Source organism: Protopterus annectens, chromosome 5.part0 (assembly GCF_019279795.1).
Source record: "Protopterus annectens isolate FY-2018-M chromosome 5.part0, PAN1.0, whole genome shotgun sequence".
Taxonomy (NCBI): Eukaryota; Metazoa; Chordata; order Ceratodontiformes; family Protopteridae; genus Protopterus; species Protopterus annectens.
In genome coordinates, this window is record NC_056735.1 from 1,742,055,324 (window position 1) to 1,742,068,774 (window position 13,451).

General features: G+C 42.8%; 1 protein-coding gene across 10 annotated transcripts in view; it reads left to right on the plus strand.

Moving 5' to 3' along the window:
• Positions 1-13,451, plus strand: part of GTPBP8 (GTP binding protein 8 (putative)) — a 359,654-nt gene that overhangs the window by 91,797 nt on the left and 254,406 nt on the right. For all 10 annotated transcript variants that reach the window (XM_044071542.1, XM_044071537.1, XM_044071544.1 and 7 more), the window contains 2 exons: positions 4,828-4,926; positions 11,878-12,008. In XM_044071542.1, coding sequence (XP_043927477.1) covers positions 4,828-4,926; positions 11,878-12,008 — 230 coding nt within the window. The remainder of the gene's footprint in view (positions 1-4,827; positions 4,927-11,877; positions 12,009-13,451) is intronic.

Here is a 13,451-nt window from a genome sequence, read left to right on the forward strand (position 1 = left end):
ACAAAAATTACACTGCCTGGATGTTCATCGTCAATTGAGGTACTACTTGGATAGAACAAAACAATTCAGAAAATCTGATCAGCTGTTTGTCTCCTATGCAGAAAGCAGAAAGGGACTTTCAGTTTCAAAGGTATCATTATCCAGATGGCTAACATCTTTGATTTCCCTTGTATATGAAATTAGACACCAAAAACTGCCTAATAAACCAAAGGCCCATTCCACCAGAGCTTTGGCTACTTCTTTAGCCTTCCAAGACAGACTGCCTATTGACACCATTTGTGCAGCGGCTACTTGGGCTACTCCTCACACTTTCATTTCTCATTATAAGTTGGACTTAGCTTCTAGGCATAGAGCTAACTTTGGTTCCACTGTTCTCAGGAGTCTGTTCCGTTAGGCCACCCGGGACAAGGTGCTAGGGACGCGGTCCCATCCAGCAAGAATGAAGGCGAGATAGACAACTTAACATATAGAAGTTATGTTCTTACCATAACGTTCCATGTTAGTTGTCTTCTTCTCGCTTCTTCTTAAGGCCCCACCCTCCTTCCCCTGGCCTGGACAGACCTAGAGGAGTTGTGATTGTGACCTCTCTTTCTACCACCTCTTTCTTAGGCATATGCTGTTGTGCATATTTCCTGGTTCAGGATGTAGGTCACCCTTCTTTTTTCCTGTTGTTAGAGGTGGACTCTGTTTAGAGTTATTCTGTTACTATTATAAGCTGGGGTTAGCTTACAAACGAGATCTGAGGTAACTCTCGCCTAGCATTGTGGGATATAAGGGGAGCCTCGAGCCGGTGGAACCAACTCTCGAGCTTTTAGAGTGGCCGAGTCGGAGCCGAGGTCGGCTCCGAACCCATCCAGCATGAAGAAGGCGAGAAGAAGACAACTAACATGGAACGTTATGGTAAGAACATAACTTCTATTTCGTGTCCCTGCCCAAGTAGCTGGCACACACACGCTTTGAGATATGAGTTGTATACAAACGCAGAGACACTCCTGGGGAAGGCTGGCACAGGTTCTTCAGCTATGTCCCCTTCTCTCCAGCCTACAAGGTAGAAACCACTGCCACCAACCACTAATATCCGCTACTATAAGGCCCTCCCCAAAGAGTGACTGGGGAAGGCTGGCACAGGTTCTTCAGCTATGCCCCCTTCTCTCCAGCCTGCAAGGTAGAAACCACTGCCACCAACCACTAATATCCGCTACTATAAGGCCCTCCCCAAAGGGTGATCAATTTCAATGTGTAATATTACTGTTATCCAAATAGTAAGTGTGACCCAGGGCTAAAGCTGTTGAAGTGGCTTGAACAGTATCATTTAATACATGCAATGTACTCTTAAGAGCTTAAATTACATTTACACAAAACAGCCACAGTTGAAATGTTTAAAAGTATTTAATAATAAATAGTAAAAACACAATACAAATCTTATTACTTCAACACAATGACATTAAAGGCTATTTATCACTGTTCTAAATAAATATGTTGCGTACAGAGCAAGCAAGTGCTGGCGAGTGTTGTCAGCTTCAGACAAAATCCAAAATGCTTTATTCTCTCTCTCTGTCTCTCTGAGAAAGTTTTAAATTGATAACACGATATTGCTGAGTCATTTCACATTACATAATTCTTGACACTTCTCTGGTTCCCAGGCTAACAGAAACTCAAAATTTACATTTCTTAGTAAGCTGCATCTGGCCATTAAGCCGCAGCAATAAAATACATTATACATGTAAAACCTTAGTAATTATCTGTTAAATCAAGATGACTTCTTTCAACTTTTCTCAGGGGTCGCCACAGCAGATCACGTGTCCGCTCATGATTGGCAGTGGAGTTTTACGGTGTCGAGTTGCCAGCCCGGCAATTAACCTTCCACAGAAGGCACACACCTCCACACACTCACGCCTAGGGCCAATTTAGTGTGTCCAGTCCACCTACAGCATGTCTTTGGGATATGGGAGGAAACCGGAGCACCCAGAGGAAATCCATGCAACCACAGGGAGGACATGCAGACTCCTCACCAAAGGCACCCCAGCCGAGGATCGTACTGGAGAACATCTTGCTGTGAGGCGGCAACGCTAACCGCTGCACCACCGCGGCCGCCCATATCTTTAAGTCAAGACAACCGAAAGAATTTCCTGGCCCAGACATCCTGTCTCCAAGCTTGAGATGAAACGGTCATACAATTCTTGACTTATCAGCTTTCTTCCAGCAGATTGCACTGTGGTTACATTTCTGAAGCTCAGTACAACATATAGTTTAATCATAATATATAGTTCTCCTTACATTTGTAAACCAAGCCTGTGGATTATATTAATATTTACAAGTGACATAGAATAATAATTCTGTCTATCTAGACTGGCAGCCTTCACAACAGTGCTGGAGTCAGTGACTATTTTCTTTAGTATTGGTTTAGTTTGTAGCCGATGTCATGAAGTAGTTTGTAAGTCACTTAAATGTGGCAGTATTAATGCCACCATGTATATAGTGCATAGTTTCATAATGCGGATCAAATGGTTAGTAATAACTTCAGTGTAATGCATTATACATTGTGAGTGATGATGTATTTTTCTGCTGCTCATTATGGCATTAAACACTGTGCTTCCTAATGACAAATAGCTGACTTGTTTGCAAAGATATTGCTGTAACTATTAAATTAATTATGATAAATGGCAAACAGTTTGTGAAGATAAGTGAAGGCTGCCAGCCTAGCCAAATAGAGTTTTGTAGATAATTCTGTCATTTGTAAATATTAATGTAAGCCACAGGCTTGTTCTCTTAAATGTGAAAAGACTGCATTGAATAGCGAACTGGAAAAATGTGGCAACAGTGCACTCTGCTGTAAGAAAGCTAAGTCAAGCATTTTATGACTCTTGTCAAAATTCGGAGTCAATATGTCTAGAGGGAGGCATTCTGCTTATTGTTTCAAGACCAGAGTAAATGGCTAGAATTTGCATGTATAAATGTCTTTATTGCTCTGGTTTATGACCAGGTGTAAAGAATGTAAATTGTAGATGTTCATCGTGTTACACTGCTGCAGTCATCACACTTGGGTTATCTGCCGTCAGGCGGTCCCGCAGTCGGCCCAAGTTCCAAAGTCTTGGTCCGGTGTTGGTTGCTGTCGCTTCTTCCCTGACGTCAGTGCGACAGGGGTATAAAAGAGGCAGCCGATGCCATTTTCTTCAGTCTTTCTTGCCGTGCGGTGCCCGAAGCAGAAGCAGTTGGCAAGTGCCGGTCGGCCGACTCCTGAGATTTTCAAATCGAATTTCAGACCGAAGTCTTCAATAAAGCTAAGTACCCCGTTGGGGAACCTTTTCTTGCCTCAGTCCGATGTCAGAAAAAGTTAATAATTGCATTTCTTGTGGGAAGCAAATACCTCATAAGGATTTTCATTCTTACTGTATCCCTTGCCTAGGCCCAGACCACGACGTCACAGATTGTCAGTTTTGTGCTAGGTTTAACAAACGAACTATTAAACATCGGTATGATTTCACCCGACATTATTTTGTTAGAAAATTATACCATGCCGTCAGAGCAACCGACGACTGCGATGCATAAAAAGCGCAAAGATAAGGACAGGCAGCCAAGACCCAAACCAGACACCGAGGCCTGTTAGCCTGGGAACACCAGAGAAGTGTGAAGAATGATGTCATGTGAAGCAGCTCTGTGTTATCTATTTAAGGAGAGAATCCGAGAGCTCTGAGCATTTGTCTTGAGAACATTCAACGTCACCAGCACTGTCTTGCTGTAGATGTAAGTTATTTAGAATTGTGTTTTGTCTTAGATATAGCTAGGAAATGGGAAGATTAGACTAGTTTGTTTTTCTGTGATGTCAGAAGTTTTCTGCGGTATTATTTTAAGTATTTCTCTGTGATCTTAGAACTCTTGACTAGCACTGTGTAGTAAGAAGTATTGTCTTGTGCTTTTATTAATTATTAAATATTTGTTAAACCTTTCAACTATGGCTGTTTTATGTAGAGTTAATCTAAGTTCTAGAGTACATTGCATGTATATAGTGTTACCGTACCAAGTCACTCTAATAAGCCTTGACTGTTCAATCATACTTATCATTTGGGTAATAATATTGCACAGTAATAATTGGAAACCCTTCCTAAGGGCCATTGAGTAGCTGATAAATATTAGCTGGGTGGTGGCAGTGATTTCTACCGTACAGTCTGAGTAAAAGGGGCACAGCTAGAGAACCTGTGCCAGCCTTCCCCAAGAGTGTCTGTGTGGCTGTATAAACTCATCACAAAGTGTGTGTGTCCGCTACTTGTGCAGGGACACGCACTGGTTAGACAGTGAGGGTGCTTGCCCACTAGGCTGAGATCTGGGCCTATAGCTTTGCCAGTGGGGAGTCTTATTGGGGACCTGGAGAGAAAGGGAGCAACCAGTCCCAGACTGATGCTCTTAAGGGAAATTGTACTATACTGTGTGTGTATTTATTATCCTTTCCCTATATGGATGCCCCTCACTGATGTTAGTGGTGAGAATTGAGGTTCCTTGATTGCTGGGTCAGTGCACGGGTGTCACACAGTTAATATCAACATTGCAGTGTGTCAGTGCCATTTGTTCCTCACAATGTACCCTATCACGATGTCTAATAGGTAAGTCAGTTGCCATTTCAGTCCTTTTCTCAATGCTGGGATGTACTGCATCTCCCCAGCACTTCTTTAATGTTTGTTCTTTGTTTTCATCAGTGACACTTATTTTTCTGTCATTTTAAAGCTATGAGTAAACTGAACAGGATTAGGTTGTTCTGGAATGTCTTTTTGAACGTAAGGGGCAAAGTAGTTTAGTACTGTACTTGCAATAATTATGAAACTTTTTTTTTAGGTATGCTTTATAGGCAGAAGCAATGTTGGAAAGTCTTCTCTAATAAAGGCTGTATTTTCACTGGTTCCCAACATCCATGTTAAAATATCAAAAACTCCGGTAAGGAATGTATGAATTGTCTAGTTGCCTTCTCACTGATTCATATTATCATACTGGTTCTTAATATTGACTCAGGATATCTGAGTATCATGCTTACTGTACCATACAGTTATTTTAATTTTTCATTTAAAATGATACAGAAGCTTGTATATTTGTACTGTGCCAAAGAAAAATGTTATATGTAGATATGTTCTCACGTGTCATGTTTCTATAATGAAGTACGCCTAACATTTCTGTTAGAAGTAACTGATATATATAAAGATGTCCTTCAAGGATGCATCTGCAGTCCTAACATATGGGTTGTCCTGCCTCAGGCAGCCCCTCGGTCGGCCGGATTCCAAAGTCTGGGTCTGGCCTCGGCTGATGTCGCACTTCACCCGACATCATAGCTGCTGGGGTATAAAGGCATCAGCCGACGCCATTTTCCTCAGTCTTTCTTGCCGCGCGGTGCCCGAAGCAGAAGCTGTTCGCAAGTGCCGGTCAGTCAGATCCAGAGATTTCTACTACCGAAGACTTCTAAAAAGCTAAGTACCCCGTTGGGGACTCTTTCTTGCCTCAGCCGATGTCAGACAAAGTAAATAATTGTTTAACTTGTGGGAAACAAATACCTCATAAGGATTTCCACTCTTACTGCCTTCCTTGTTTAGGCCCGGACCACGACGTATCAGCTTGTTTAGCCTGTGCTTCCTTCAACCGACGGACGCTTAGACGTCGGTCGGAGTTTGCAGAGGAGTTTTTTGGTCCCGCTTTTGCATATAAAATGCCATCGGAGACTCCGACAACGCAATTAGCTAAAAAGCGCAAGGAAAAGGACCGACACTCGCGGTCCGCGGTTTCGGCTGAAACCACGGTTAGGCCAACCGCGAGTGTCTCGGTTTCGGCTGAAACAGTGTCCTCGGTTCTTCCTTCGGCAGAAAGCAGGCCTCCGATAGCCGAGGCTTCACAGAGCATGGTTGAATCGGCTACTGAAATTGCTCCTACAGAAGCTAGCACCCAGGATTTGTCAGATACTATTCCTTTAGACATATCTACCCCTGCACGTGGGGCTGCTAGACCCCCTGCATCTATGTCTAGCAAGGCTTTTTCCAGGGCTAAAGCAGCTAAATCTTCTAAGGCCTTACCTGGTAAAACTCCCTCACACAGGCCTACCTCTAGTTCTCAAATGCTCAGCCTGGCTGAGGATCTCATTTCTTTGATCAGGGGATCCCAACCTCACCCAGACAGGGCCTCTCAACCCCCTCCAGATAAGAGGCCTAGGACTGAACCCCCCGAACCTGTTTCTACAGACTATTCCTCGGATGACTCTGATATCTCAGACCCTCAGGAAGGCCCATACTCTCCTTATGAGGATTCCGATGCAGAAGACTCCATTCCTTCTGCCTTTCCTCCTGAAGAATTTTCTTTTGGGGAAACCTTACATGCTTTGAGGGAACACTTTCAATGGCAGGGCCAGGATTTTTCAGATTCAAGGAAAAGGCTAAGGACTTTCTTACACTTACCACAGCATAGGCCTTTAGCCATTCCTCCAGTACTAACAGTTGTTGATGATGCACTACCATTTGTATAAGGCTCCTGTTGCAGATCCTGAAACCATTTCACAGGGCCCTAAAGCTGTGGCAGCTGCTTCTGCCAAAAATCCTCTCCCCTCTGAAAGGGAATCTAGAGCATTAGAGAGATGGGGTAAAAAGGTTTATACTTCTGCTACTCTTTCGGCCAGGGCCTTAAACTGTCAATTTCACATGATTCAGTACCAGGAATTTTTGTTAGACCAGCTAATAAAAAACTGTCCTCTCCTGAACCTATAGACCGCAAGTCCCTTCAGGATTTGGTACATAACTCTCAGCAGGTCAGTAACCATTTCTTAAAATGTGGCTATGATGCACTGGAGGCTTCCTTTAGATCAGCTATGACTGGAACAGTGATTCGAAGGCATGCCTGGTTAAAAGAACAATCCTTACCAGACCATGTTAAGTCAAAACTCCTAGATGCTTTTATGGAGAAGCAAAGTTTGTTTGGCTCCCCTGCACAGGAGGTTCTAAAGAAGGTGGAGGAAAAAGCAAAATCTGTCCAAACAGTCAAGGATTTCTTACAGGTCCAACCTCCGAGGTTTAGCAGAAATTGGCCTTCGAAGAATTGGTCCTTTCCAGACACCTCCAGAGCACAGAGAGGCAGAAATAGACGCCCAAGAGGCAGAGGTCAATCCAGGGGTGCCTACAGGGGACGTCAGTGGCAACCTACCAACCAGAGGAGTACTGCCACAGATTCAACTACAACCACTTCCACAGGGCAGACACAATGACTTGGCTCTGATTCCGCCTACCAGGGAACAACTGGAAGCACCCTTGGGCGGAAAACTAGCTTTATTTTCCCACAACTGGCATTACATTACAGGAGACAAATGGACTTTACAAACAATAGACAAAGGCTACCGGTTTCACTTCCACACTCTACCAAAAAAGAGAGGAATGCCAAACCTACCACCAAGCCAAAAAACAGACTCTCTAAGACAAAGCAACAACTTACTAAGGATGAGAGCTATAGAAAAGGTACCGCCTATGGAACAAGGCCAAGGATTTTACTCCAGGCTTTTCCTTGTACCAAGAAAAGAAAATCAATGGAGACCTATTCTCGACTTGTCCGCTCTGAACACATACCTCATTGTTCCAAAATTCAAAATGCTGACCCTCCAGCAACTTCTTCCCATGCTGGGCAGGGAGTCTTGGCTGGTGACTCTAGATCTTAGGGAGGCATACCTGCACATCCCTATACGACCAGATTGCAGAAGACACCTCAGATTTCTTGCAGGATCAGAGCATTATCAATTCTCAGCATTGCCCTTTGGCTTATCTACTGCGCCCAGAGTATTCACGAAATGCCTGGCATCAGTAATTGCCCATTACAGGCTTCAGGGAATTCAAATGTATCCATACCTGGACGACTGCCTAATACAAGCGGACAACAAGGCAAAATTAACAAAAGATTTGGAAAAGGTCATACAACTGTTGCAAGCCTTGGGTTACACAGTCAACATGCAAAAATCAAGACTAGTACCATCCCAAAGGATAACATTCTTGGGTGCAGAACTGGATACACCAACTCAGATGGCTTTTCTCACAGAAGAAAAACAAAAGCAACTACCAGTATATTTCATGACATTAACAACACAAACTCAGCTTACTGCAAGGAAAGTCCTGCAAGCCCTGGGTTACATGGCATCCTGCATAATATTGATTCCACATGCCAGGCTGCATATGAGAAAGTTGCAATGGTACCTAAGGAATGTATGGTCTCAACACAAGCACAGTCTAGAAGCCCAGATTCCTATAATTCCATGCCTGAAGCAAGAATTCCAGTGGTGGGCTCAGGCCTGTCAGTTGAACAGAGGACTGCCTTTCCACAAACCTCATCCAATCCAGACCATCACCACGGACGCCTCAGACCTAGGCTGGGGGACACACATGGTGGACAAGTGCATACAAGGCCTATGGACCCAAGACCAGCTGAATCTACACATAAATCTAAAGGAGATGCTGGCAGTGAAACATGCAATCCAGGCATTCCGACCATTCCTTCAACAAGGTCACCTGCTGATAAGGACGGACAATACCACAGTCATGTGGTACATCAACAAACAGGTAGGTACACACTCATATCCTCTATGCCGGATGGCAATGGACCTGTGGAATGTGGCCCTGAATCTCAACATTCAACTTCAGGCCAGATTTCTACCAGGAAAAGAAAATTCACTAGCAGACACCTTAAGCAGAACTATCACGGATGCTCACGAATGGATGCTGCATCCAGATATCTTCAAAACCATAACAAAGAAATGGGGACTACCAGAGATAGACCTGTTCGCCTCCCCACACAACCACCAATTGAAGAAATTCTGCACAAGAGCATACCACCCACTTGCTTGGAGGGTGGACTGCCTTTCCTTCAGCTGGAAAAACCTGACAGCAAATGCATTCCCACCTCTTCCTTTGATGTACAAAGTCCTACTGAAGATCAAAGAGGATCAGCCAAGGGTAATCCTGATAGCTCCAGACTGGCCGAGGCAGCATTGGTACCCGCTACTGAGAAGCATGTCTCGGACACACGCATGGCCTCTACCTCTATGTCCCTTACTTCTAACATAAAACAACTACAAGATCCTACATCCAAACTTGAAAACTCTGCAGCTAGCTGCTTGGAATATTGCATAAAACAAAATAACCCAGATTTATCTCAGAGGGTTAAGGACATTATCCTGGAGGCTCGCAGACCCTCCACAAGGAAAACTTATTCAGCCAAATGGAAAAGATACCTCATTTGGAGTACTGCAAAGGGAGAAAATGTCTCATTGGCAAACATAGCACACATCCTGGAATAATTAGCAGAACTGTTCCACAATGGCCTGTCCTACTCCTCCATTAAGATTCATGCATCCGCAATCTCAGCAGAATACAACATGGATCCTCCTGTCTTCTCTCATCCTCTACTCAGACAGTTCTTGAGAGGAATCAAAAACATAAAGCCTCCAAGGAAACCTCCTTTACCTACATGGGATCTCAACTTTGTGCTGGAAAAGTTAACACTGCCCCCTTTTGAACCAGCAGCAACAGCAGATTTACAGTTCTTGTCTTGGAAACTGCTTTCCTGCTAGCAATCACTTCAGCAAGAAGGGTATCTGAATTACAGGCATTAATGGCAGTACAGCCCTTCCTTATCTTCCATCAGGATAGAGTGTCTCTGAGAACCAACCCTACCTTTATGCCAAAAGTGTCTCCAGAGTATCATTGAACCAAGCGATTCATTTACCTACATTCTTCCCCAACCCACAGAACAGGGGGGAAAGACTGCTACATAACCTTGGATGTGCACAGGCAGTTACGCTACTATCTGGACAGAACTAAGACCAACAGAAAAACTGACCAACTTCTGGTAGCATATGCAACAGGAATGCAAGGAAAGGTAATTTCAAAACAGACAATCTCAAAATGGATAGGAAATTGCATCCGATTTTGCTACTCTTTTCATGGAAAGACAACTCCTGAAAATATCAGACCTCATTCCACAAGAGCTACAGCCACCACTACAGCTTTCCTACGAGGAGTGGCTACCAAAGACATTTTAGAAGCTGCTACTTGGAGCTCCGTGCATACATTTGCCAAGCATTATAACCTTCCTTTATACTCCAGATCCCGAGCAGGTTTTGCAACTGCTGTGTTGCAAGGGATCTTGACTACACCATCTTTATCTTAGTGCCTCCTCCCCCAGTTTGGCTATGGTATTCTACCCATATGTTAGGACTGCAGATGCATACTTGAAGGACATAGTACAGTTTTGTACCTACCATAAATGTAGATGTCCGATAGGTATGCATCTGCAGTCAGGATTACCCACCCTCCTTCCCCTCTGTGGTATTCCTAGGATATCTATCCCTCTTTTAGCTAGCTGGGGGAAATTATTATGGTGTATTTGTTTTGTATATATATATATATATATATAATTTTTGCTCTCTACTGTTTGGAATTATTTGCATTTATCCACATTTAGCCTTCCTAGAGGGCACCTGGCATCTGGGGCAAGAAACACTGAGGAAAATGGCGTCTGCTGATGCCTTTATACCCCAGCAGCTATGACGTCGGGTGAAGTGCGACATCAGCCGAGGCCAGACCCAGACTTTGGAATCCGGCCGACCGAGGGGCTGCCTGAGGCAGGACAACCCATATGTTAGGACTGCAGATGCATACCTATCGGGCATCTACATTTATGGTAGGTACAAAACTGTACTTTTCTCTCTATATATCTATACATATACACTCTTATTCCCATAGAATAAAATAAAAAAGTGATAACTAATCCATGTAAGCTTCTTCAGTTTCCAGTGGTTGAATGCAGGTAATTCACTAACATCATATGTTTACAGAACATCAATGGTTATAGGACCACAAGTAGTTAAATGGTAATGTAATGCCTTAAAAATGTGCCTCTCAGGATATTGGCAGGAAAACTAAAAGGTATGGTGGGGAGAGGTAAAATGAGGATATGGAGTGAAAACTGGAGGCCTGACCGAATGATTGTTAGTAGGGCACTTTCAGGATAAGAATTGGTAAGCAGTGAATTACAGTAGGATATATTGCTGGGATCAGTCCTGTTTACTCTATTTTGTCTACTGTCGCCATTGGGTTTGGAGAGAAGATTAGCTTGTATGTTGGTAATAACAAAGACTGCTCTGTCTGGGGAACAGTATTCAAAGGCCTTCCGCAACTTTCATCGTGGTCAGATAGGTAATAACTGATGTTTAATGTAAAAAAATACAAGATTTTGCATTTTAGGTAGGGGAATTGCATGGAAACATGCATTTATTTGGGACTGACCCTAAGCAAATCAGAGGGCATGAAGGATTTGGAAAGAAGTTACCCACAAAGAGGATTCCTGTTGTACAGTTTAAAATTGCTTGGGGTGAATAACCGAGTAAAATTATACAGGATATGTTTTGGCTTGCATATGGAAAGATTTGTAAAGTTCTGGAGGCAATATATTAGTAATGAAATTGGTCTGAGGCTGGTAGAAACTGTGTAGTTACCAAAAATGGTAAAAGGAGTGGAGAAGCCAGCGTACATGGAGATGAATACAGGCTAGTAAATATAAGAAAAGAACTAGATAGATAATTAGGATGGATCACACAGTTACAGGTCATGTCGGGGGATACACTTTAAGAGGAAGGACGGGGGGATAAAGGTTGTTTGATAGACCGTGTATTCTTTTAGAATGTTTGGATTTCTTTGTGCATATATGTAGCTGCATGCGTGTGTTTCATTGATTTTGGGTAATAGGATGGATACTTAAATATAAGAAATTATTAAAATGTGTTATGGTGCAGTTTTTCATATTTAGAACATTTTTAAATATATGTTACATCTGATGAATTATGTAAGCAGTGTAAATATTTGTTTTATTATACAGGGTCATACAAAGAAAATGAACTTCTTTAAAGTGGGGAAAGAGTTTGCTTTGATAGACATGCCTGGTTATGGGTACCATGCCCCAAAGGATTTTGTTGATATGGTGGAACCTTATCTCAACTCGCGCCATAAGTAAGTATTGCAGATAATTAACTGTAATTATTTTGCATTTGTGAGTGTACATGTGCATTAACTGTGAAGTAGGGCATGTATGTATCGTATTATATTTTCTTAAGAGGAAATGCATCTTTCCTGTCCCCGATAATGCATCTGCCCTGGAGAAGTAATCAAGTCTCTCTGCAAGATAGCTTGAAGGGCACTTGCTTGGGCTTTACCAGAACGTTTCCCAAGCAAGGTCTTCAACTGCGAACAGTAAGAATCTTACCTTTACTTGCATCTTCGTGCAAGAAAACTGAAAATCACTTTAGAGAGTTCCTCTGCCCACTGCATTTTCTCCTCATAATTAGAAATTTTCCAGTTCATTTCTGTATTGTGTTGCACACTCTGTGGGGTCTGCTTGCCCTCTCTGTGTTCATGTGAATCTTCCGTTGTACTCTGGTTTTCTCCAAAGACGTAATAGGTGGAGTTATGTCTCTTGAGTTGTCTGTAGGGGGTGAGTGTTAATGAAAAAAACCTTGGCAATGTACTTCCATTCAGTACGTACCTAGTGAACTCTGTGTATGATGCATCTGCTCTTTGGGTCATTGTAAGAGCCAGATGTGACTCGGCAGCATTGGCTGGATGGATACCACTAGAAGGTCTCCAATTGAAGAGTTGAAAGCAGGCACAGTCCTTTTTGCGTGCTCATTCAGTAGTCATTAAAGGACATTAAAATGGGCTTCCTGTGCCTCAAAAAGGTTTCTCAAGTAAGGTGATGTGCAACTAAGACTTTCAAAAATAAATTCTACCTTTTTTTGTGTTCTCTGGTAAGATGTTTCCCTGAAGGTCAAGTTGGCGCTGGGGGAGTCCCAAACTCCACGAGCTTCAGTTGAAAGTTGGAAAAAGATTCACTTTGAAGATAACATATTCCACTGGTGGATCCTGTACAGCAATGTGTAAGCCATCTTTCACTTCAGGCATAGGTCCGTTGAAGGACAGTCCCTTCCCCAAGCACATACATTCGTACCTACTCATTTACTCAATATCTAGTCACAAAACTGCCACCTGACTAAATCCAGAAGGTTTGGACTGTCACCTTATTAGGAATCAAGGTTTGCACCTGTACCATGGTGAAAATTGAAGGACAACTGTGATCAACTTATAACAACAGTTTGCTGCCTAAGGAACCTCTATATCTGTCCGTCTATCCTTTCCATATGAAAAGCTTATGTGGAATTATTCTGTTTCCAGTGCTGAAGACGTATCTTGTGTCTGCAGTGGAGAATGTGAGTAACATTAGTGCAAGTACCTGTAATTTGCTTCGTTATATGTGCTTGTTTGGATGCAGCTGTTGTACACAGATAGTGGCATTGTAGGTCATGCAGAAAACTTCAAATTGATAAACAAGATCTTTGCAGAAAAAGGTGAAGAAAATTTTAATTAGATTGTTTTCTGTTCTGTACAATGAACAGTGCC